This window comes from Thunnus thynnus, chromosome 24, assembly GCF_963924715.1.
Source record: "Thunnus thynnus chromosome 24, fThuThy2.1, whole genome shotgun sequence".
Classification (NCBI taxonomy): Eukaryota; Metazoa; Chordata; class Actinopteri; order Scombriformes; family Scombridae; genus Thunnus; species Thunnus thynnus.
The window spans coordinates 9536711-9560144 of record NC_089540.1 but is presented as its reverse complement, the minus strand read 5'-3'; the positions used below and the strand labels follow the sequence as shown (position 1 = coordinate 9560144).

General features: G+C 38.3%; 1 protein-coding gene across 1 annotated transcript; it reads left to right on the top strand.

Moving 5' to 3' along the window:
- Positions 1-3983: 3983 nt before the first annotated feature.
- Positions 3984-20912, top strand: LOC137176899 (protein-tyrosine kinase 2-beta-like). Its single transcript, XM_067582928.1, has 30 exons — positions 3984-4259; positions 4356-4707; positions 5450-5628; positions 5980-6067; positions 6207-6286; positions 6425-6487; positions 6950-7004; positions 7139-7279; positions 7576-7647; positions 7791-7892; positions 9085-9202; positions 9424-9466; positions 9815-9846; positions 10013-10060; positions 10967-11061; positions 11195-11276; positions 12616-12716; positions 12931-13046; positions 13321-13421; positions 13594-13683; positions 15258-15462; positions 16033-16132; positions 16871-16918; positions 17545-17670; positions 18005-18037; positions 18437-18461; positions 18735-18775; positions 18894-19028; positions 19227-19307; positions 19934-20912. The coding sequence occupies exons 2-30, from the start codon at positions 4504-4506 to the stop codon at positions 20159-20161; spliced, it is 2832 nt and encodes a 943-aa protein (XP_067439029.1). The 5' UTR covers positions 3984-4259; positions 4356-4503; the 3' UTR covers positions 20162-20912.
- The last annotated feature ends 2522 nt before the right edge of the window (positions 20913-23434 follow it).

The window sequence follows — 23434 nt, the reverse complement described above, 5'->3', positions numbered from 1 at the left end:
TACCATAGTGCAGGAGGCTCTCTACTACTGCATGATAGAAGAGAAGCTGCACTTCCTGGGTCACACCGAAGCTTCTGAGCCTTCTCAGGAAGTGCAGCCTCTGGTTTGTTGTCCATGTTTGATGCCCAGGTACCTTTAGGAGTCCACCTGCGCCATGATATGGTCGTGGATGACCACTTGTGAATGATCACTGAAAGACTTGGGGTCAACCACCATCTCCTCTGTGTTTTTTTTTTGTGTTGAGGATAAGATGGTGTTATGGATGATAGACTTATACATCTGAACATCAGAATTAGTTTGCATGAGCCCCAGAATGGTATTGTCATCAGATTTAATTTAATAATGTGTACATTTTCAGTATGGCTGGTACATTCATTTGTGTAGAGAGTGAACAGCACAGGTGAGCTAACACACCCTTGGGGCACTCCAGTACTGATGGTTGTGGGCTCAGAGACAGTTATGTTCACTCTGACTTGCTGGGTGCAGTTGGTAAGAAATGCATGATACCGCCTAATGATGAATGGGTTGACGCTGAACTGATTTAATTTGTTGAGTAATATGTGTGGCTGCAAGGTATTGAATGCAGAGCTGAAATCAACAAACAATAGTCTAACATAGGCCTTTGGTTTCTCCTGGTGTTAAGTGACCATATGCACTAAGCTATTGATTGCATCATCAGTGCCTATATGTTGTCTGTATGCAAATTGCAAGTCAGCCTGCTCACCATAAGTCTTTCCGTACATTTCGTCACCAAACGCATAAAAACACACACAATAAGTGCTGCTAGTTATCAACCAAATCAAACAATGTTTTACTAAAACATTCTGTCTCTCAGCTTATATAATTTCCACCTCATCACATCACCCTTAGATCACTTTAGAAAAACACGTGTACGCCTGGTCTGATACGCGTAACCCTTAACATCTATCACAAAAGAGGATATGACAAGTAACAGCTTTATGGAACTGAAAATTTATTCAGAGGCTTTCAAATATACCAAATATATTCAAATATGTATTTGAAAAATTAATTCTGAAGGTTCATGCCCTTTCAATGTGAGTCAATGTAAATCTGTTAATTATAATATCTTGAGCTGCCAGCAAAACTTAGTCATGAGTCTAAACAGCAGCTGCTTTGCAAACTACTGTTTAAAAAAACATAAAAGCACAAACAAACAGATTGCAGGATAACACAAATGTCCTGAGTGAGAAAGAAACAAGAATGAAAATTGAGCAGAGTGAGAGAAAGATAAAGAGAAACAATTGAATGACAGAGAGAAAAATTTTAAACAAGAAGGACATCTAACTTCCCTTTATGAAGCCTGCGTGGTGATGGGGATTCACGGTCAGCTTTTTTGTCTTCTTTGGGCATTTTTTCCTCTGACTGGCCATTGTTCTCCTCTCAGGGTTTATCACAAAAAAGTACCTGAAAACAGCATGTAACAAATCATCTATTATGTCTCAGGTTTTAGTACAGCTTGGCAACAAAATACAGTATATTTGCAGCAACCTACAGCTTAGAAACACACTTGGGTTGAGCTAAGATAACCAACATAACCACTCTGTCTTTTGGGGCTCAGCAGCCAACATATCTTAATCAACTTGTCTACATATTTGAATAAACTTCAGTTGTTATGTGCTTTAGATAGAAGGCCATTATTTATCATGAAATGCAAGTGGGATAAACAAGGTGTAGGTATAGACCAGACCAGACTAACGCTAGTATTCACTGATGTGTAATTCAAGAGAAAACAGTCATCCAAAAATAATCTTTAAACCTGACTTGCAAGCAGCAGTGAAGAATGCTCTCTTGTGGCTGTTAGGTGCTTGCTAAGATTATGCCAATTTAATGTTAGCAAAAATTAAATGTATAGTCACTAATTGGGTAACCAGATGAACAATGTAGTTCTATTTTCTCCTTTCTCATTTTTCTAATAGATAGTAGACTACTTTGAGGAGGATACGCTGTTTTCTGAAAATGACAGAGTGCTTATTGTTGTCATGTGTTCATTTTTTTCTACATTCATGACCCAAAAACAAACCACACACATTCAAACAGTGCTCAAACTAACTCTGCTTTGAACTTAACAAAAGCAAAACAAAACCACTGAGGTGGAATCTGAAACCAGACAGCCAAAGGGGATTTTCCATCAACGGCCTCATGGTCAGACTTCCACCTATGTCTCACTACTTCTGAACAGGTTAAGTTGATGTCACATGAGTCTGGGGGACTAAGTGTAGGCCACATTTTTGCATAACTGCTTTCCATCTCAGAGAAATGTCATTTTTAATTCAGGAATACCACGCAGTGCAGAGTAACGACAAGAATTTGATATAGTACCCCAGATAGCAAAATTGATATGGCCCAGATCCGGCCCACACCTGACACTTTTGGCATTTTCACCTGGCCCACATACTGCGTGGAATGATGCCACTTAGTTGGGTGATCCACTCCTGTTTCCCAGATCTGGGCCACTAGCAAGCCATATGTCAACATAGAACAGACCAGATAGACCAGAACTGGCCCACATCCATAATAAACATACCTGAGAGCACCGCATCTTTACCAAAAAAGGCTCACATTTGATTTGGGATATTTAGGTCATATTTGCTATTTTACATGTGGGTCATTTGAGGCTCACATCCATTTTCATCTGGGCCAGAAGAAGGCCAGCGATGCCACATCATTGCCTGAAGTGGCCCACTTCCGTATGCTATCTGGGACTGTATGACCCAAAATAACCCTAAAATCGCATTTCTCCAAGCTAATTAGTTTAAATTTACGATTATGCACTTGTTGTGTCAAATGCTAGTCTGACCACTACAAAATTTCAAGATTTCAAGATTTCAAGATTTAGTTTCTTGTCATTTTCTTGTGTATTTGTATACACAAAAAAACAAAATGCTGTTCCTCCCAGCCCACAGCAGTGCAACAGCAACAGAAAGGATAAAGATATACTGTTTATCTAAAAATTCCCTTTAAAAAAATTAATAAAACATATAAATCCCAAGAGAAAAAAAACAAAAAAAAGAACGAGCACTTAGAACAGTGCATTAAAGTGCATTTAGAGAGAAAAGTACACATCTCAGTTCGATGTAGACAGCTCTTGCATGTCAACGAGTGACTAGCATTGACGGGGGAGTTAGGCAAGAATGTGGTCTCCTTTTGATCCACTAGCAGGCCAAGCGTGCTCAGCTGATTTACCTCCCAGCCAGTATTTCTCATAGCGAAAGTCTTTGTTACATTACATCCAAAATAAACTGATGATCATAGACATATTTCACTATTTCACTCCACACGATGACACAGACATAGACAGTCAGAAGTAGGTCAAACAAACATGACGGAAAATGCTCAAGTAAGTATATTCAAGAATAGGAAAAAATATGGATCTGAAATTGATCATTTCACTTGTCTACAAGTTTCTAGCCATGACTGCATAAATGCCAGTAGCTCTATGAGGTTATAAGGGAGGTTCATTGGGGATGTGGTTAATTTTTCAGGTATTTGGTCATAAATCAACGTGATGGTGACGCTTAAGTAAATCAGGGGATCACCAAAGTTACTACAATTCATCCTGTGGACACCATTCATGTCTATACAAAATTTCATCAAACTCAGTTCAACAGTTAATGACATATTTCAGTCTGAACCAAACCAACATTTCCATCCCTACAGCTGGGCTAGCCATATTTAAAAGAACATGTGAAATTTACCACATCGACATATTAATTTAGATTTTAAAGGATGGTTGTGTTTTGTTTTTCCATTTTGTGCTTGTTGTACTGAAAGGAGTTGATATAAAAAGAGAAAGAAAATCACCTGTATTTTGCATTTGCGCATCAAAACTTTTGGGAGAGGAAGTGAGAGTTCTGTAAACCATGCCCATCTTTGAGCGGTGGGGGTGGAATGAGGTTTCGCTGGACTGTGCCACTGCATGTGAAACTGGCGGGGGGGCGGGGGGGTTGACACCGTAGTTGCATCAGTCCTATCAGTTTTTCTGTTAGCAGCGCTTCAACTTCCTTATTTGTTCCCTTAGTACCATTTCCTCTTTCAGTTACTGATGTGTCTTTTCTTCAAGAGTACAGCTTCAGATACGTTTTTTTGGGTCGGTTAAGCTGTCAAAGAAAGAACAAACGATCAAATCCGCACTTTACAAAGTTAAATGAAGGCTGTGTGTTGCTGCCATCGACTTGTCCTCAGTTTTAAAGACTGACAGTACTTTGCTCGTGCTTAGCGGGGGAGCTTGTGCAAGATTGGTGAGTACAGCAGACGTCGGATCATTTATCGAGATTTGAACATTCCTCAAATACAACAGCATGATCATGTTGTGTCCATTTCCTGTCTGTCTCCAGCTTTGATGTGTCGATGTATATATGTGTTTTATGTGCTTATATGATGTGACTAAGAGAGAAAGAACAGACAGCGAATGAAATGGTGTGTGTGGGCGTGACAACGTGTATGTATATATGCCGTAGCAACACTGTGTGTTGAGTGTATGTGATGTCGGGGGACACAAGCACCCTGTCCTGGAGGAGCATGTCTCCTACCAGCCAGCCAGACTTCTCGGACGCGTCTCCCACGACAACTTTCTCCAGGGACAACATCTTCCCGAAGAAGATCATCAAAGTGTGTTTCCTTAGCAACAACTCTAACCTGGGCAAGAACTTCAAACTGGTCCGCTGTGAAGAGGGATGGACTGTCAGGGTATACTCTACTATACTCTACTGTATTCTACTGTACTCTACTGTACTTTACTGTACTATACTCTGCTCTGTACTCTACTCTACCATACTGCTTTCTAGTGTACTCTACTCTGTACTCTATACTCTACTCCATACTGTTCTCCACTGTACTCTACTGTGCTGCTGCTTTCTACTGTACTATAAGCTATTGTACTATAGTGTCCTCTAGTGTACTCTACTTTGTACTCTGCTGAACTCTACCATACTGCTTTCTACTGTACTGTAATCAACTCTATTATACTGTACTCTAGTGTACTCTACTCTGTACTCTATACTCTACTCTATACTGCACTCTACTGTTCTCCACTGTACTTTACTGTACTTTACCATACTGCTTTCTACTGTACTATACTGTACTATTTACTGTACTCTAGTGTATTCTACTCTGTACTCTATACTCTACTCTATACTGCACTCTACTGTTCTCCACTGTACTTTACTGTACTGTACACCACTGCACTCCACTCTTTACTGTACTGTATTTTATTTTCCTACTAGTCTTCTTTCAACTGTACTCTACTGTACCTCACTGCATTATATATACCGCTATATGCTCCACTTTACTCCACTGTACTAAACTTCACTTTACTAACACTCACACAGACATTGCAGAGAAAACAGTATATTAGGTAGATGAGGCTTTAATACTGCAACTATCAACATGATTTTTATTCAAATTCACCGTATACTCTCTTATGTCCCAGTCCATCATCAATGCGGTGCTGTCTAGCGGCTGTGTGGGTCCAGAGATAAAACACAACCACTGTTATGGCCTCCTCCTCAATCACCTCAAGTCCTCAGAGATACACTGGCTGCACCCAGACCTGACTGTGTCTGAACTCACCCAGCGCTATGAGCAGCAGCACCTTGAGGCTGAGTGGAGGTCAGTACTTCTGTCTTTGTCTGGTCGTGCTTCATTTACAGCACATATATTTGAAATATATCATATTTTTACTTTGAATAGTCCAATATCTTGTCTACAATGACCTTCTTGATGGTGACACTAGAGGTAGGGGCGGGGGATCACTAGGATTCATCCTCTGTGGGCCATGAATGTCCTTAGAGAAACTGAAAAAAAATCCAGCCATTAGTTTGATAATGTCCATGCTAATATTTCATGTGCTATATATAGTACTAATCGTCATAGCACATTGTGTTTGTATACAAGACATTTATGTAATTAAGTAAATGTAGACTTATGGCAACAGAGATCAAGTGATGGTTGTTTGTCCAGATATGACCTGAGGATCAGATACATCCCATCAGACTTTGTCAAGAAATTCGATGATGACAGAACCACCTTGCTCTACTTTTACCAGCAGGTCAGTAATACGTCAGTATGTGTGTGTACATTAACCTTTGCAAAGTTTTAGAACTTGTGGGTGAGAACGTATTTGCAAAGTGAAGTCAGTTAGATAACGGCTGTAGTGAGCGTCAGATGTGTGACTGTGTTATCCACAGGTGCGAAGTGAATACATGCAGCGGTACGCCTCTAAGGTCAGCGAGGGGATGGCCCTACAGCTTGGCTGTCTGGAAATAAGGTACTGAGCAACCACCACCTCACCCTTGTTCTCTCAGTGTTCCAGATCCAAGAAAACAGAACAACAACTGGAAATGGTCTCTTTGTGAGCAGTGTTTGAGTCATTCATAAACACTGTGTTCACTTATTTTGCCCACAGGAGATTCTACAAAGACATGAATCCAAATGGACTGGAGAAAAAGTCCAACTTTGAACTATTAGAGTAAGTCAAGCATGATTGTTCTACTGTATGCCTGCATAACCCTCCATTTAGGCAATTTCCCTTTTATATATATTTTGTTGTAATAAAACTTCTGTTACAATGCATCATCAAACAACAGAAGAGAAACCTTTGACATCCACTGCAGCACACATACTTTATCTCAGTAGCTATCTAACCACTGTGTGTATACCACAAAGATATCTATATGGAGAGGAATCACAGGCCTGAGAAATAAGAGTGAACTGACCAGAAGTGGTCTGTGGTTAAAATGACAACCAACATAGATTGGATGATACTCAAGCAGATACAAATGAGCATGAGAGAGCTTCAAACCTGATGGCCAGCACAGTGCCTCAGTGGTTAGCAATGAAGCTTTGCAATAAGAGGGTTTGAATCCTGGCTCTGTATGCTTTTGGAAAGGGGTGTTTGTTTCATGACTGTGGTCTGACTTTCCTCCCTTAGGAAGGACGTGGGGCTGGACTTGTTCTTTCCCAAAGAGCTGATCAACAATATTAAGGTAGAGAGTCAAAACAACTGCTGTAAAGTAATTTTCCTGTTTTGAGCGTCTCTTTTCTCTGCCCTAAAGATGTGTTAAAGTTCTTACAATGAACTTTAAATGATTGCTGTTTGTCTTTGTGCAACGTGTATCAGCCTAAGCGGTTGCGTCGGATGATCCAGGACACGTTCCAGGGCTACTCCACTCTGAAACAGGACGAGTGCATTGCCAAGTTCTTCAGCACACTGGCTCAATTCTGCAGCTACACACAGGAGAACTTCGCCTGCCAGCTAGTGGTGAGTGAGAGTTTGATGCGTGCACACGTTAGTTTTCTTGTTAAATTTAGTATTATTGAAGCAGTCAGCATTTCCAACCAGATTGTCTTCTAGTAAAGTTTGGAAATTCCTCTGACCACTCTGACTTTGATCTGTTTTGCAGTTAAATCCCTCCACAAAAGTTGAATGATTTCCTGAGATATCTTTACTAATAGTATTCTTATGTCAAAATAAGACATCTTACCCAGGCATGTGTGTGTGTGTGTGTGTGTGTGTGTGTGTGTGTGTGTGTGTGTGTGTGTTTCTTGTGCCCATAGCTTGGTTGGGATGTAGCAATAGAACTGGTCATTGGTCCTAACGGCATCAGTCAACAAAGTGAAGACTTAAACGTGAGCTCACTCTCTCTTTCTCTCAGCTTTTCTGAGATTTCTTGATTTTATAAACTTTTGTACTGCATTTACTCTACAGCCATTTGCCATTTACTCTTGCTTTATTTCTACTTTTAACATCTTTGTCTCTGCCTGTTTTCCAGCCCTCCTGTATGGCTAAATACTCTCAGGTGCAGAGTATCTCTACCTCTGCAGAGAGTGACGGTCACGCTCTGCTCACCGTCCAAATAGAGGGACCCAAACAGGTAAACTAGCTGTTTCCCCTTGTTTTCAGTATGTTGTAGCTTCTTTTTTTTAACATACAGATATAAAAGTGGTATCAATCTTCTATTCCTTTAACTTGAACCTTAACCCATTCAAATGCAGATGTCTGTCAAAAAGCTAGAGTGACAGAGGATGTTCTTTTGAAAACACTGTAGGGGAAAATGAAGCTCAAACTACCTTAGTGCTAATTCTTTACTTATGCCTACTCTTTTTTTTTATTATTGGTGCATAGTGACAGTACATAATCACAGACAGAGGTGGAAACATAAAGCAAGAAAATGTGAAAGAAATACAGTATAATATTAATAGTGATAACAACAGATATTATAATGCAAGCCAGTTATAGCTGCCAATAGCAGTGTATATGTATATGAGCGTATTTATAACTGAAAGAGAAAATACAGAAATAGGAAGGAAGAGTAAGAGTAAGCAAAAGAAAAAAGGAGGTGTTAAAAAAAAGAAAATGACCAAAAATGGCCGTCTTGAAATTGGAACTCTGGGCACCATCATTGGGACTGGGGGGCTACCAAGGCTCAGCTGTGTTGGACCTTTTAGTCAAACACTTATATACGTACCTATCTATGATTACTCTCGTCACTTTCTCTTTTAGCCATATCCTGTCTCATCATCAGTTCAAAACCATAATGTTAAATATTCATAGATATACATCTGCAGATGGTTTGAGCCTCATTTGTTAAGAGAGTAGGTTTTAATCTTGCTCATTAAAAATTTCACCATGCTAATCAGGTTGTGATACAAACAGCCTCCTTCATTAACACCTGCAAATCCACCACAGGATGCCAGCCTTTAGCCATTAATTTACATTTATAAAACAAAGGATCTATGAGTTTTAATTTATGTTCTCATTTATGTCTCTCGCTCTTGCTTGCAAAACGTATTGGTGTCAGTGCAATGTCTTCAGAAATGACCGATCTGATAGCTGCAGGTGTGAGATCATTCCGCACAATGTTGATTTTTTAAATAAAAAAGAATTATGTGGTTAAAATAAGCCATCAGCATACCCCGACAGGTGCAAGCCTTTATGTGTTTGACTGACACAGTCAGGAGATGCTTTTCATATGCAGTAATATGCTCTGGCCTCAGAGTTGCACTTCTGAGGTTAACATGCGAGTTGAGCACATATATGAATATCCTTTGTGTTTAACCTCTCAGCCACTGTCGGTGAAAACCTCGTCCCTAGCTGTAGCAGAGAACATGGCTGACCTGATCGACGGCTACTGTCGGCTAGAAAGCGGCTCTGAGACCTCGCTCATTGTCAGGCCCAGCAAAGGTACACTTTGCATCATGTGCTTTCCTGGTAACAAAGATGGAAATATGCTCTTTTCAATCAGAAGATGCTAAACTATCCAGCAGTTTTTATGCCCAACAATATGAAAATATGACCCTGGTTATAAAAATCTGTAATGTTCCTTTAATTTCTAGTCTCTCTATTTAGTAAGGAGATGTAAGTGCAAAAACTTCAGATAAACAAAAGGGTTGTTTTTTTTACAGGGAGAGACACAAGACCAAAACTGCCTGCCATCCCAACACAACAGTGAGTGTGTTCAGTCTTTGAAAACACATTTAAAAAATGAATCATATTGGAAAGTAAATTCCTCTTAAACATATTTTTATCTTCACACCCTCCCTCTTCACACCTTTTGTGATCTAGTTATTTTTTCCCTCTTGGACCAAAGGTCACAGATGTTTAAATAATGCTGATCATTGACTGGTTGCTTTATAATAAAGGAGAAATGTAAACAGCCACAAATACATAGCAATTGGCTTTCTGGTTAGGTTGCACTCAAAGAGCACATACTCCTCTGTTTATTGGTAATATTATTGGTTTAAGAGTATTAAGCTGTTACATTACACTCCCTAAAAGTCTTTCTCTCTCTTCCAGTGGTGATTCCAGTGTTCCTGATAGAGGAACAAGTAAGTCTAATGTCTGATTTTGACAGATGCATCAGGTGTAGGCGTTTGAGTCATTTTGTTCCATTTCAGTATGCATGTTTAATTTTTACTTCTGCTGTTCTACATCCTGCTAATTTTAGCAGACTAATCAACTTCTTCTTCTGTTTTTTGCCCCCTTTAACCTCAGATTCAGATATTTATGCTGAGATTCCAGAGAAAACAGAAGACTCTTCTGGTGAGTCATGTTTTACTGACACCTGAAAATACTTCAGAAACCCGTATCTGCTGTTACTTAATGCTCCTGACCAAGCAATCAGATAAGAAATTTCAGTGATTATGTTATTTTGGTTATCAGATGAGGTGATGAGGTGTAATGGAAAAAAAAAAAACATGAAACAGGACCAAATCATCTTCATGTTGCTCTCTTCCTCTTTGAGAAAGAAATGTGTTGAACAATCATTACAACATATGACAAACAATACAAAATTTGGAATTTTCTAAATTAACAGGAGTGGAAAGTTTAAACTTTCAAAACTGCACTAAAAATTACCCTGGAATTTAACTAATAACCCCGTGACAGTCAGTAAAAAAACTTTGCATGTAGCTTTTGGTTTTTTGTCTGTAAGCATAATGTTCATTCTGTCATGCTTGCCACCAGGTTTCAGCTTCAACCACAACATTTGTCTTTCATTTTGAAAACTGCCTACATGAAGCAGACAGGAAACCTAAAGCTGTATATATACTGATGAACCTTTCCTCAGAAATAATTTACAAAAAATGCATTTGCAACATATACAAATACAGAGTGTGATACAGAAGGTGTGAACCTGTCCTGTCAATGACTTAAGATACTTTGAATTTCCAAACACTGAACCTGAATTCTTTCTTCTTTAATTTACCAGCTTTAACATATGTCACTCACCTGTACAGTTGCATTTATAGTTGTGTTGATTAAAAAAAAAGGATTATGGTTGGTGTTAAACTGGTGTTTTTATTGTAATGTGAGAAACACATTTTTACAAATTAAATTTCAGCTTTTTAAGGATTTCTTTACTTGGATAGTTAGAAGTTTCATCAAAAATGTGAACATATTTGTATCCACTTAACCCATCCCTCAGTTTCTTTATGTTTGTATGTTCAGAGAAGTACGGGATCTCCAGAGATCATGTTGTTGTGGGTCGCATCCTGGGCGAGGGATTCTTCGGGGAGGTTCATGATGGATTTTATAAAAGCCCAGTGAGTTCACCTGTTCACTCTCAAACATCACTGTAGGGATCTAAATAAAATCTGTCACCTCTGCATTTACTAAATGCACAGAATAGTGCCCAGTCGTGGTTCACGTAATGTACACGCGTGTGTGTGTTTGCAGACAGGGGAGAGGATCCGTGTGGCCATTAAAACATGCAAGGACTGTTCAGCTGATGTGAAGGAGAAGTTTCTCAGTGAAGCTGGTGAGTATGTAGCTGTTGCTGTGATTATTTCCACTGATGTGCACATCAGGGTTTGTATAAAGATTTGTGAAACAGCTGCAAAGCCTGATGGAGGATCATAACAGGAAACCTTAACTGGTTACAAGTTAAATCACTGCAGTAGCAAACTACTTAGTGTACCATTGTTTTATTCACAGGAAATACAAAAAAAGAAACAAGCAATATCAAAGTACAATATATAGCATAGTGCAATATCTCCGTTTGAAACATTTCTGGGTTTTGCATGTTGCATTAGTCAGAAGATTGCTGTAATCGACTTCCTGTTGCCTGTGGCTTTGTGAAAAAAGTCAGACTGGGGGCTGCGGGCTAGACAAGAGTCATACATAATCGTTCCTATGTGAGTGGCATAGTTTAGTTCTAGAAAGAAATTATTTTAGCTGAAGTTGCCAGTAATTTTGTGTGACACAGTTTGTAATCTATAGGATGCCCTCGAGCAAGACATGCAATAATATGTGTCACTTTGAAAACTTTGAAATAAAATCAAGACAGGCGTGGCTTATAACGAACATCGTATTGATGATTTTGCTTTTCTGAGAGCTTTAGCAGCCGTCGAACAGTTAAAATCAAACATCTTCATGCACTCGGTTCAAATTTTATGGTCATTTTATTTTGAAATTTCTTGAGCAAAAAGTGAACAGTTTGGTCTGACGGTGGAGAAGAACGGTCATTAGTTGTGGCTACACTTTTCTCACAGAAATGTACTTTAAAGCTGCATTAAAGGATTTTGCACACCTAGCAAACAACATTAGCTTTCATTTTGAGTAGTGTTTCTATACCTGATGAATATAAGTCCAGTATTCACTCTCTTTTTGGCTATTTTTGGTCCCCATCGACTCCTGAGCAAAAAATATTGGGCCCTAGCAACGAAGTGCTTCACTTTCTTCACCTACTGAAGCTAGATAGTCACTAACTTTGCTCTGTCTGCCTTGTGGTCAGGTAGCGTATAGCGTATCTGATTCAGTTTCACAGCTCAACAGCTGCCTGCTGCTGCTAAATGAGGTTGATGAGAGCTGTGAAACAGAACCCATCAGTAAATGTGCCGCAAAACCACCGCCAGCAATGAACTAGAAGAGGCTACAATGCGCTGTAGAGCTGAGGAGAATTACAGAGTTAGGTGATAAGTCTCTGTTGTTTTAGCACTATGAGCGACAGTCATTTAATTCAGTGTTAAAATAAAAATATTGATTATAGCAGCTTTTTTTTTAGCTTTTCCTTTTTGTCTCCTGTCAGTTAACCTTCATTTATTTTCTGTCTCATAAATGAATGATAAAAATGTGGTGCATTGCTCTGTCTGTTGTAGGCTTGATGAAAAATTTGGATCATCCCCACATTGTGCGTCTAATCGGAGTCATTGAGGTTGATCCTGTCTGTATCATCATGGAGCTCTATGAACTTGGAGAGGTGTGTGTGTGTGTGTGTGTGTGTGTGTGTGTAGGGCTGATTTGTATATGTGTAAAACAAGGTCATCATAAAATAGTTAAACTGCTCATGTTAGATGCTCCATTTACAGGTAGTTGTGTGGACATAGTTGGGGATGGTGATATCATGCATAGGAAAAATCCACTTTAAAATAGTCAAATATCTTGGTAAAGTAGATATTTTTGCATCCTGGCAGTTGGGGAACTATCTCAATCAGCAGCAGTACATCATCTCAACTACAACGTTAATCCTGTACTGTCTACAAATCTGCAAAGCCATGGCTTACCTGGAGGGCCTCAACATGGTGCACAGGTATGAGAAGACCAGCAACCTCCTTTATTTGTGATGCATTTTTTACAAGAAAAAAGTAAAAAAAAAGCCAGGGCATCTCAGGAAAGAAAGTATTGTATCATTAAGTTACTGTTGCCATTTCTGTCCCAGTGTATTTACAAAACGGGCCTTGGATGGCCTTGTTATTCTGCAGAGAGTAAAATATTTATTGAAATATGTAACATTTGACCTAATTATGTATATAGTGATATTTAATGTTGGTGTTTGTGGTTTCTGCTCTGTCTGTGTGCTGTAGAGATATAGCCGTTAGAAATATCTTGGTGGCGTCCTCTGAGTGCGTCAAGCTTGGTGACTTTGGTCTGTCTCGCTATGTTGATGATCAAGACTATTACAAAGGTACAAAAACATTCACAATTGCATACAGTGTTTGTGGTCAACATTTCAGGACAGCACCTTTGTTAAAGAGGTAGAAGTTTATTTTGGGTGTAATTGCATACAGCATGCATACCATAAAGACATCCTCCATTCTCTCTTTTTTTTTTTTTGTCTATTTCTCTTCTCTGTGCAGCCTCGGTTTGTCGATTACCGATCAAATGGATGGCACCAGAATCCATCAACTTCAGACGCTTTACCACGGCCAGTGATGTCTGGATGTTTGGTGAGAAAAACATTTGTCTCAATGCACATCTTATATGTGATTGTAGGAAGCTACTGTGGCCTGCATGTTGGAGGCTAGATTCTTGTGATAAAAATAGAAACTTTTTTTCTCGTGTCTTTTTCTTCAGTCTTTTCTGTATCTGAACATAGATAGAAACAGAAACATATTTTGACACCTGTGATCCTTCATTGAGGACAATATAATGCTATTCATGACTTTGAGGTTGTATGTTTTGGTGGACTGCATTACATCCAACGGTAGTTCAAGTGTTTTAAAAAAAAATGTGTGTGCCACCAGAATAATCATAGACTATAGATTATACATGAAGTATTATGGACTTTCAGTATCTGAAGAGTTTGGAGGTTGGTGTTGTTTTTTTAGCTTTTCCAAAACCCAAAAGCCCCAACTAGAGCATCCACTTAGTAGGAGCCAAAATGGTAACACTATATCAGAGTTTAGAGTAATGTTTAGAGTTTATGGCTCTGTCCTGATCTTTATCTAGCTTTGGGGAAGTAGAGCAATCGCAGCCAATGTTCCCTGATATAGTGTCATGTTTGACAGACACATTGTTTTAATCCTCATCCAAGTCTTTTCTCTTATAAAACATACAGTGTTAATATGTGAACAGCAAAGCATCAATCTAACTTCTGTTCTGCTTGTTCAAATATTTTTTTCAAAACAGTGTTATGTTCATCAACTGGAGAGGATGCTAACTTCTTGCATGGGACATGTAGCTTTAGCCTCAAGATTTTTAGCATGTCTTTTAGTTTTTGTGGTTTTAAAACAAGTTAGCAGGAAACATGAAAAAGTCAGCCGGAAACCAATTTTACACCAACTCAGACAGCAGCTAACATTAGCTACAGCTGACAAAAATGAGCAGCCTGCTTTTGTTTACTTCTGTGTGAAATCAGAGACTCATTGTACCAAAATAATACTACAAATCTCAAGCAGTGTAATAAATTTGCCACTGTTATCACTGTAAACTGCAAAGGTATTAAACTAGATTGAAACCCTTTTCATATGTAGCAACAGTAACTAAGCTAAGGGGGAATTAGCAATTAGGAGTTTCTTGTTTTTTTGGCACTCTCTAGACTCCATACATAAACAACAGGGGAATCTACCATTAGGCAAGGTAGGCAACTGCCTGGGGCTCCCAACTAAAAGGGCCCCAAACAGCTGTAGATTTATTATGATGTTTAGATATGAAAAATATTTAATTATGTTACTATTCTAACTCATTGTACCCCAAAATATCTTACAAAAGGCCTCCAAAAACACATAACTGTAGTAAAAATTTGAATTCAGGACTTTACAGTACTTTTATTGTGTGGTATTAATAGTTTTATTATTGATAGTTTTAGTTTAGAAAAAAGTTTTGAGTACCTCTTCTACCAAAGCCAATACCAACATTCCCAGTTAGAGAAAGGGTGAAAATAAAGCAAGATGGCATTTGCCTGGGGCCCCCAAATCACTAAATCCGCCCCTGTACATAAATGAGGGTAGACAAAACTGTTAAGATTTGTTTAACTATGATGCAAGCCAATACAGCTTATCACCTGTGTGTGTTCACCCAGGTGTCTGTGTGTGGGAGATCTTCTCGATGGCCCAGCAGCCGTTCTTCTGGCTGGAGAACGGGCAGGTGATCAATCAGCTCGAGTCGGGGATCCGACTCCCAAAACCGCAGCTCTGCCCACCCACCATCTACTCCCTGCTCACCCACAGCTGGAACTACAGGCCAGAAGCCCGGCCCAGCTTCAGCGAGCTCGTCTGCTCCCTGAGGTACACACTCGTGTACCTGCACACACACACTATCACTGCTGCAAAAATACCCATCTTACCTGCAATTATCTTCACTTTGGGTTTTTTTTCTCATCCTTCTTCCACTAAGATTTGAAAGTTTTAAAGTCGTTTTGATGGTAAAACTGTGGTTTTAAAAGTAAAAAACAGGAATGTTCAAAGTTGCCAGTCTGTAATAATTGTTTCATTCTCATGAAGTTTAATGCTTCTAATGGTATGAAAATTTAAAGTCATAGTTTCTAAACACATCTTTCTGAGATTTAAATAGCCACTTTCAGAGACTCAAATCTGCTCTTTTAGCTTTGCATGATGGGATTTCATGTCATGCTCAATATAATAATGGAGGGTGAACCAATCATGTGAATGAAATGAAATACAACCAATAAATTAGTGTTTTTATTAGCCAGATGTCATCAGTTAATACAGAAGTTCCTCTTAAGAAAACAAAAGTGAAATCAAGATATATTCTTACACTGTAAATATTATTTTTCCTTACGTATTTGACACTTGGATACACACTAACTGATGTCTGTGTTTGTGTGTGTGTGACAGTGAGATCCACAGAACGGAGCAGGAGGTTGACACGAGGCATGTTATATCACGCTCCGACCCATCTCTGCTCAGCCCCAAACACACAGAGCCTCCACCCAAGGTAATACACACACCATTAGGTGCAACTCAGTCAAGCTCTACAGGTAAATACCAGATATCCTTTTGTTCTTGCACAGTATGTTTGAAATACTGAATACACTGAAGCCTTTACATTGCACACAACCACCACATCTAAATGTGGGAATACGCTTAAGTGACTTTAGATGCAGTTCTTCTTGTGGTCACTCGTTGCTGGTTCCAAACAACTCAGACTGTATTGAAGTGACTTTACTTTCTCTCTAGAAATACAAAGCCATCATATATTTGTTTCACAATGATCCTCAGTATTTAATTTCACTTCTAATTCCAGTTTAGTTTGTTTGTTCACTAGCTGTATTAAAAGACAGCGATGATCTGACAACCTTATTAGTTAGCAGGCAAGCAAATTATCTAACCAAAGAATTATGAAATGATCGGGATGGAGTAAACATTATGTGCATTAAACTCTGAAATGGTCAACATTTTGTTTGTTTGATGCTCAGATTGTTTTCATTTTCAATTTCTTTTTTCATTTACATGTTTATTTTATTTCAATGTGGACTCCAGTAGCATTTTCAACTACCTCTGAGGAAGTTAAGATTCAACCAAAGAGTTTCAAATAAAGATCAAAATGATTTTTTTTACAACCATACTGTCAATGATGACCTCTAATTGTTTTTTTTTCCACCTCATATCTCCTTTAATAAATTACAATAAAAAAATGAATCCTCTCTCTCTCTCTCTCTCTCTCTCTCACCAGCCATCCAGAATACAAGGCAACACCCTTCCTCGGGTTTCACGCATACCGGTGCGCTTCACACTCTCTGTCATACACACACCCAAAATCACACAGCAGACATAAATAAATGCGTAAAGATAAATGTGCACTCACACATACAAACAAGGACATATGCCATAAAAACTGATCAAATTTGGGTGGGTGTAACTGAGCTATTTGAACCCCCTGCTGTGACTTCCTGCACCCTTACAGAGAGAAATCATGCTGAATAATACTGCAAATGGTGAAAATGCTGGCACACAATCACTTTATACCAGTATCAGTATATTGTACATACAGAACAATGACTGAACCTTCGAGATAGCATCACAACATAAGGAGGAAGTTTGTTGTTGAGTCACGTTCTGCAACGTCAGCTGCAGCTACAGCCTTCAGGGCCAGAGTGTAAAAACTGGACGTGGAACAATTTCTTAAAAACTGAGTAAAAGCTGAACAAACCACTCCATGTTTTAAACAAAGAGGAGAATTTTAAAATCCAAATAGATTATACAAACCACCAAGATATGCTGTTACATATTATAAAAATGACTGAATATGAGCACATATTTTAGCTTTTCAAAACGTCCTTTTGTAAGTCATGTGTGTGTGTGTGTGTGTGTGTGCGCGTGTGTGTGTGTGTGTGTGTGTATGTGTAGGCAGCAGACAGGGATACTAGGCCAGTGTGGGAAAAAGAGAGATCGCGAGTTGAGGACACTTTACAGAGACAAAGAAAAGAGATGCTGATGGATAAACAGTGGCTGGAGCAGGAGGAGAAACAACTGGTGAGACACACACACACACACACACACACACACACACACATGCACACACACACACAGCAGAGCAGTAAAGCATGTCTTCCTCTGCACGGCAAAGGAAGTATAGAAAGTTGTTTGTGGTCTTATGAGTGTGATGAAACAGCGAAAGTGACACGTGTAAAGATCATGTGCTTGACCAAATATGATGAAATATTCAATAATGTTACAATGACAGAACTCATATTAATACTCATACTCACATATCTTACTGAAATGACTTCTTCACATACAGTACATTATACTGAACTCTGCTTTCACTGTAAACTTCACATGTAAGTGACATTGTGTTTTTCTGTAGGATCCTGTGGTGCGAGTAGATTCATGCGCCAAGGTACATTATTGTCTTTTTATTTCCTCTTGTGCAAATTTGAGATATATTAAAGCTGTATTAAACATTTCTGACCACTAGAGGGCAGAAATCACCTGTTAATATACTGTATGCCCTAAATTAGTCAAGAAACACTTGAGAAAAACCTCTTTTAAGGTTTCATTTCAGCATCATTTAAATATTTTTCAACATTTAAAGCTGTGCTTCAAGATGTTATACCACAATTAACCAGTCTGAGACGCAATTGATTCACTCAGTTAGATGGCTAAATGTCTTCAGCATCTCCACTACAGAAAAGGCAATTTACAGCAGTAACTTGACCTCTGACCTGACTTGAAGTTTGAGACTGAAACCTACTAAAGTTATAAATCCTTTCTCTCTCTCTTTCTCTGTTATTTGCAGCCTCCTGAGAAAAGCCCAAATAATGGTGAGTCCAGTTGAAGAGGCCTAACATCAGCTTAAATCCTTTTTAAACATGCTTTACTATCTCTAACCTCTTGTAGTTGTAATGTTTAATCCACAACAAACCCTTTTGAAATATGAATTACAGCATGTAGGTGCCACGTAGGAAAATTTCAAGATAAGAAACTGTAAAACGTTTACAATGTGAAAGAAATATTAGATTATAAAGAAGCAACGATGCATCATTTTCACCAAATGCTTGACAGTATGTATTTCTTTTTGTCTGTGTGTGTGTCAGGTCCTCCAGTGAAGCCTCCCATGCCTCCTGCAGACACACAGGTAAAATTAAAAAGACTTCTCTACCGTAAATTGGTCAGAAAACGTTTTGTAAAGCTGTCATCTTTTGTACTTAAGTGGAGCTCTGTATTAAATTTGGTCGTGTTGTGTTGGGTTATAGTCTCAGGCCACAGCTGAGCTGGACCGATCAGGTGATCAGGTTTACACTGGCGTCATGGCGATAGTGAAACAGGTGGTCCAGCTCAAGAATGATGTCAACAGGCTCCCGGCCTCGGAGTATACCAATGCCGTCAAAGTATGTCTATCACCGTGTGTGTGTGTGTGTGTGTGTGTGTGCAGAGTTCATGATGAAGAGAGTGAGAATATTTAATTATAGATTAATGCTTTAAGGGGTGTTTCCATGTTAAAGTTTCTAATCATCCTCACCTCCTGTCTTCCCTCCCTCTGCCTCACCCTCCACTTCTCCTTGCCTCCCTCCCTCGTCCACCTTCAGGCGGTGGGTATCACTCTTCGTAGCCTGATTCAAAGTGTTGATGAGATCCTGCCTTCTCTGCACAGCTCTGTTACAACAGAGGTAAGCCTCATTTCATCTCTCTTTGTATCAATTATTATCTGTCCATCTTTTTTTTTATGATAATGTACATGCATGCAGGCAGCCAACAGTACCTGCTGTCTGTTCATTTAGGACACAGAAAAGCATTTCAAATACTGTATCTTAACACAGTTACATTAGTGTCTTTTCAGCGGCACCTGACGTCGCCCTGATCAGATTCTTCAAATGTTGAAGTCCATCTATTATTTTGTCATCCTGTTTTTCTGTGTTGTGTTTCTTCAATTTTGTTTATTCTGTACACACAACATCCTTCTTGAGGTTTCTTCCACTTTTTCCCCATTAAAGGTTTTTTTTGGGGGGGAGTTCCTTATTCAAATTGATGGTCTAAGGATAAGGATGTTATATACTGTACAGAATGTAAAGCCTCCTTACATTCAAAGGCAAATTTGTAATTTTGGGCTACACAAATAAAACCAGCCTTACTTGACTTTTAAAAATGCATGAAAATCAAGATGCATTTTTATCAGAGGATAAACAAAAATAATGCAGCTTTATGTACTTGAAGTCTTTTTCATTTTTCCAGCTGTTCCTACCACAGAGAAACTGAAGTTTGATTGTGATGTGATCTTCTCTCCTTCTCTCTTCAGATCGAGGGCACAAAGAAACTGCTGAACAAGGATCTAGGAGAGCTCATCAATAAGATGCGACTGGCCCAGCAGAACTCCGTCACGTCGCTGAAGGAGGAGTGCCAGCGGCAGATGTTGGCAGCCAGTCACACTCTGGCACTCGACTCCAAAAACCTGCTGGATGCAGTGGACCAGGCTCGAGTCAGAGCCAACCTGGCCAAGCCCAAACCAGACTCTGAAGATGCATAAAATTCAGAGGAATGAGGAGCAAACAAGTTCACTGGTGATCAAATGGATGTGGAATTTACCGTGGACAGCAGGAGGATGCATCTGTTTTTCTTCAAGTAAGAAAAGCAAGTAGAAGGTTTTGTGGTTTTAACATCAGATCTGTTCCTGTGAAAATCTGCAACGCTTCCCTGTATTCATGCTAATAAAAGATAACATAATATATGTGAATTTTCTCTTAAAGAAATGAATCATGGTAAGTTACACTGAGCGTTTCTTACAAGCTAAACAAATCGAACTGTATAAACGTAGTAAAGTTTTACTACTGTTTTATTACTGTTAATTCTTCGTTTTTATTATTTTTACTACAACATTCGGTACCTCTGTTGTTATTTCTGAGACAGTGTGTCAACATTCATGTATCCAGTGACATTTTCAGTTAATGTCACTGTTTGCGTCTAATGATATTTATTCAAAGATGGACTAACTCAAACATTTCAGTCTGCACTATCTGCAACAGCTAAATATGACTTGTGAGAAGTGAGGTCAACGAGATTCTTTGATTACTTCAAACTAAATTTGAATTATGAGTGATAAGAAACTCTTTAAACAGACGATAATTTCTTGCACAGACAGGAAGGAGGAAAAACAAAGAACTGTAACAGTTTGTTATTTGATATTGTATCCAAATCTGTTATAGGGCCTCCAAATATCAAAATTTGGATTTTTAAATCACAATATGATTAAAACAATTGAGTGCTATAAGAATGATCAATTATGGCCAAAAATGAGGTCATGGTGGTGCCAGAGGTCAGCGGAAAAGTCAGGGCATCACCAAAGAAACAAACATTCATGAATGTCTGTACAAGATTTCATAGCAATCTAATCACTATTTGTTGAGATATTTGAGTCTGGATCAAAGGGGTGTTTAAAAATGTGTCCATAATGTCATCATGAAAATTACTGTTTAGCAGAGAAAATAAATGTGTCTTTCTCTGCACTGTGTGCTTGCTTGTCTAATTTTATGTTACTGTGAAATGTTATTTTGTTTTTGTATTTTTAGTAATATTAAAAAGCACACCCTCAAAAATGCAATGGCTCTTAATAGTAATGATAATCCATAATCCATCCCATCCCATACTGTACCTCCGTAACAGCCAAAGTGTCACTGCTTTTAACTACTTGTCTTTTGACGGTTGTTTCTCCTGCTTGACTTCATTATATGACACTGCAAGACTGATTTAAATAGATTGAATCGTTTGCGTCCGGTTCATTTACCATTTTGCAGGGACATTTCTTTGTGTTGCAACTGGAAAACCAAGCTGCATGTCCTGAACACTTAAAATAACCCTTTAATTCTTGAGACACATGTTTTCTGCAGCAAAGTGTGTAATACAAGATGCATCCTTAGTCCAGTAGCAAAAAGTGATTAAACATTGTTTATCACTCATCCTACAGTATGAACACTTGTTCATCATGCACAGATTTTCCATAAAATCACACAGTGCTTCCTAGACGTAAAACACTCCGTCTTTGTCATTGTTCATTGTTTCACTAAGGAAATGAACATCTAGCCTAATAACGTACAATAGTATGGAAAATACATTCTTGTAAAGTGACTGATGTAATAAGATTCAGGCCTCCCATGTGGATAAATCAGCCACATATTTTAATAGTGTATATTTTTGAATGGAGTTCAGCCTGGAGTTTGCACGTATATGTCCGGGTCATTCCATGGAAACTGTTCAGATTGGACCTTGAAATTTTAAGATTTTTGATCATAACCAAACAGAGAATTTTGTATTTCATAGCATGAAGAATATGTAAAAATATGAAGAAATCATGTTTTATACAAATACATCTTTGAAAATTTCGTTAAAAATTGTTGTCCCCCATGTTTTTTCAGTGATGAGGTAGAAATGTTATGCTTGACGGAGAAGGTTTTGAAAGAAAAATGCATCAAACAATGTTCCGAAAGAAAATCAAAACTCACCAGCATGTCTTCTTCAAACTCTTAAATGATGTCATTTCCTATTAGTGATGTCATTTAAAGGAACAGTACAGTGTTTTGGTGCAGAAATACATTAGTGTGACGGGGTGAGACATGAAACTTATGGACACACGTGAATCATACTATTTTAACCAAAATATGTATTACACTCATTGAGTGTTACCTCACATGAATGTGAGAAATGGTCAGAACAGACATGAGAAAATGACAATAGTTAAGAAAGAGTATAAAGAGGAAGAGTAGAAAACAGTTAAATATATCAAAATTGTAATTTCATTATTTAATTTTATTTTACTTCATGCTAATAAGTACTTGTACTTGAATTAGTGTCTTCAGCCATTGAAAACAATACTGACTCGTCCCACATGTCAATGGAAATGGAGATAAATGTGCTGGATGTATTTCATTTAAAGCCATTTGGGACTTTAATGGTCTATTTCAATCTATGACTTCATCAGATAAGATCCTGTCGTCTGTCATTAGCCTGCTGTATGGTTTAATTAGCTTGTTAGTCATCAATGGGACGGTCCTGTGATGTGTTGCTGTTACTGCGTCAAACTCATCAAAATAGCCAGGCTTAAAACGGAAGTGGACGCTTTTGCCTTCAAGATAAAAGGGCAAAAATGACCGCCTTTGAACAAAAGTGCTAATTATAATTATAATAATCATATTTCTAATATTGCAGGCCTGAGTAACAGACCATCCTCTGTTAGCATCGTGGATAATGATACCTGTGACTGAATAAAAAATTTAAAAAATGATTCTTCACAAATTTCCCTGAGAGTGTTTTATGCAAAACCTTCTTGGCCAAAGCTTTAATTAATTTTTAGTGCATTTATTGTTAATGAATGATAAAAATAACATTTAACATATAGGGTACAAGTTTTCTTTATTTTCTGATTCAGGAGACTGCTGTAATGTATGGAGGAGAAATGCTGTTAAATAAATTGATGAATACATAGATTTATATTACTAAAAATATTTTTTACGAACCTATATAGCACCATGAATAATATATGACTTATTTTACAATAGTGTTGTAAACCATAAGTTTCCTTTGTTTAGCCCTTTTATGCCTTTTGTCATTAAAGAATATATATATTTTTGAACGCTGTATGCTGTATATGACATTTGAGTTATTTCTCTTCAATTTCAGTTTTAATTTGCTTTATTGGCATGCCATGTACAGACATTTGTTTTGCCAAAACATATAAAATAAGCAGTGGTGGAAAGTAACCAAGTACATTTACTCAAGTACTGTACTTCAGTACAATTTTGAGGTATTT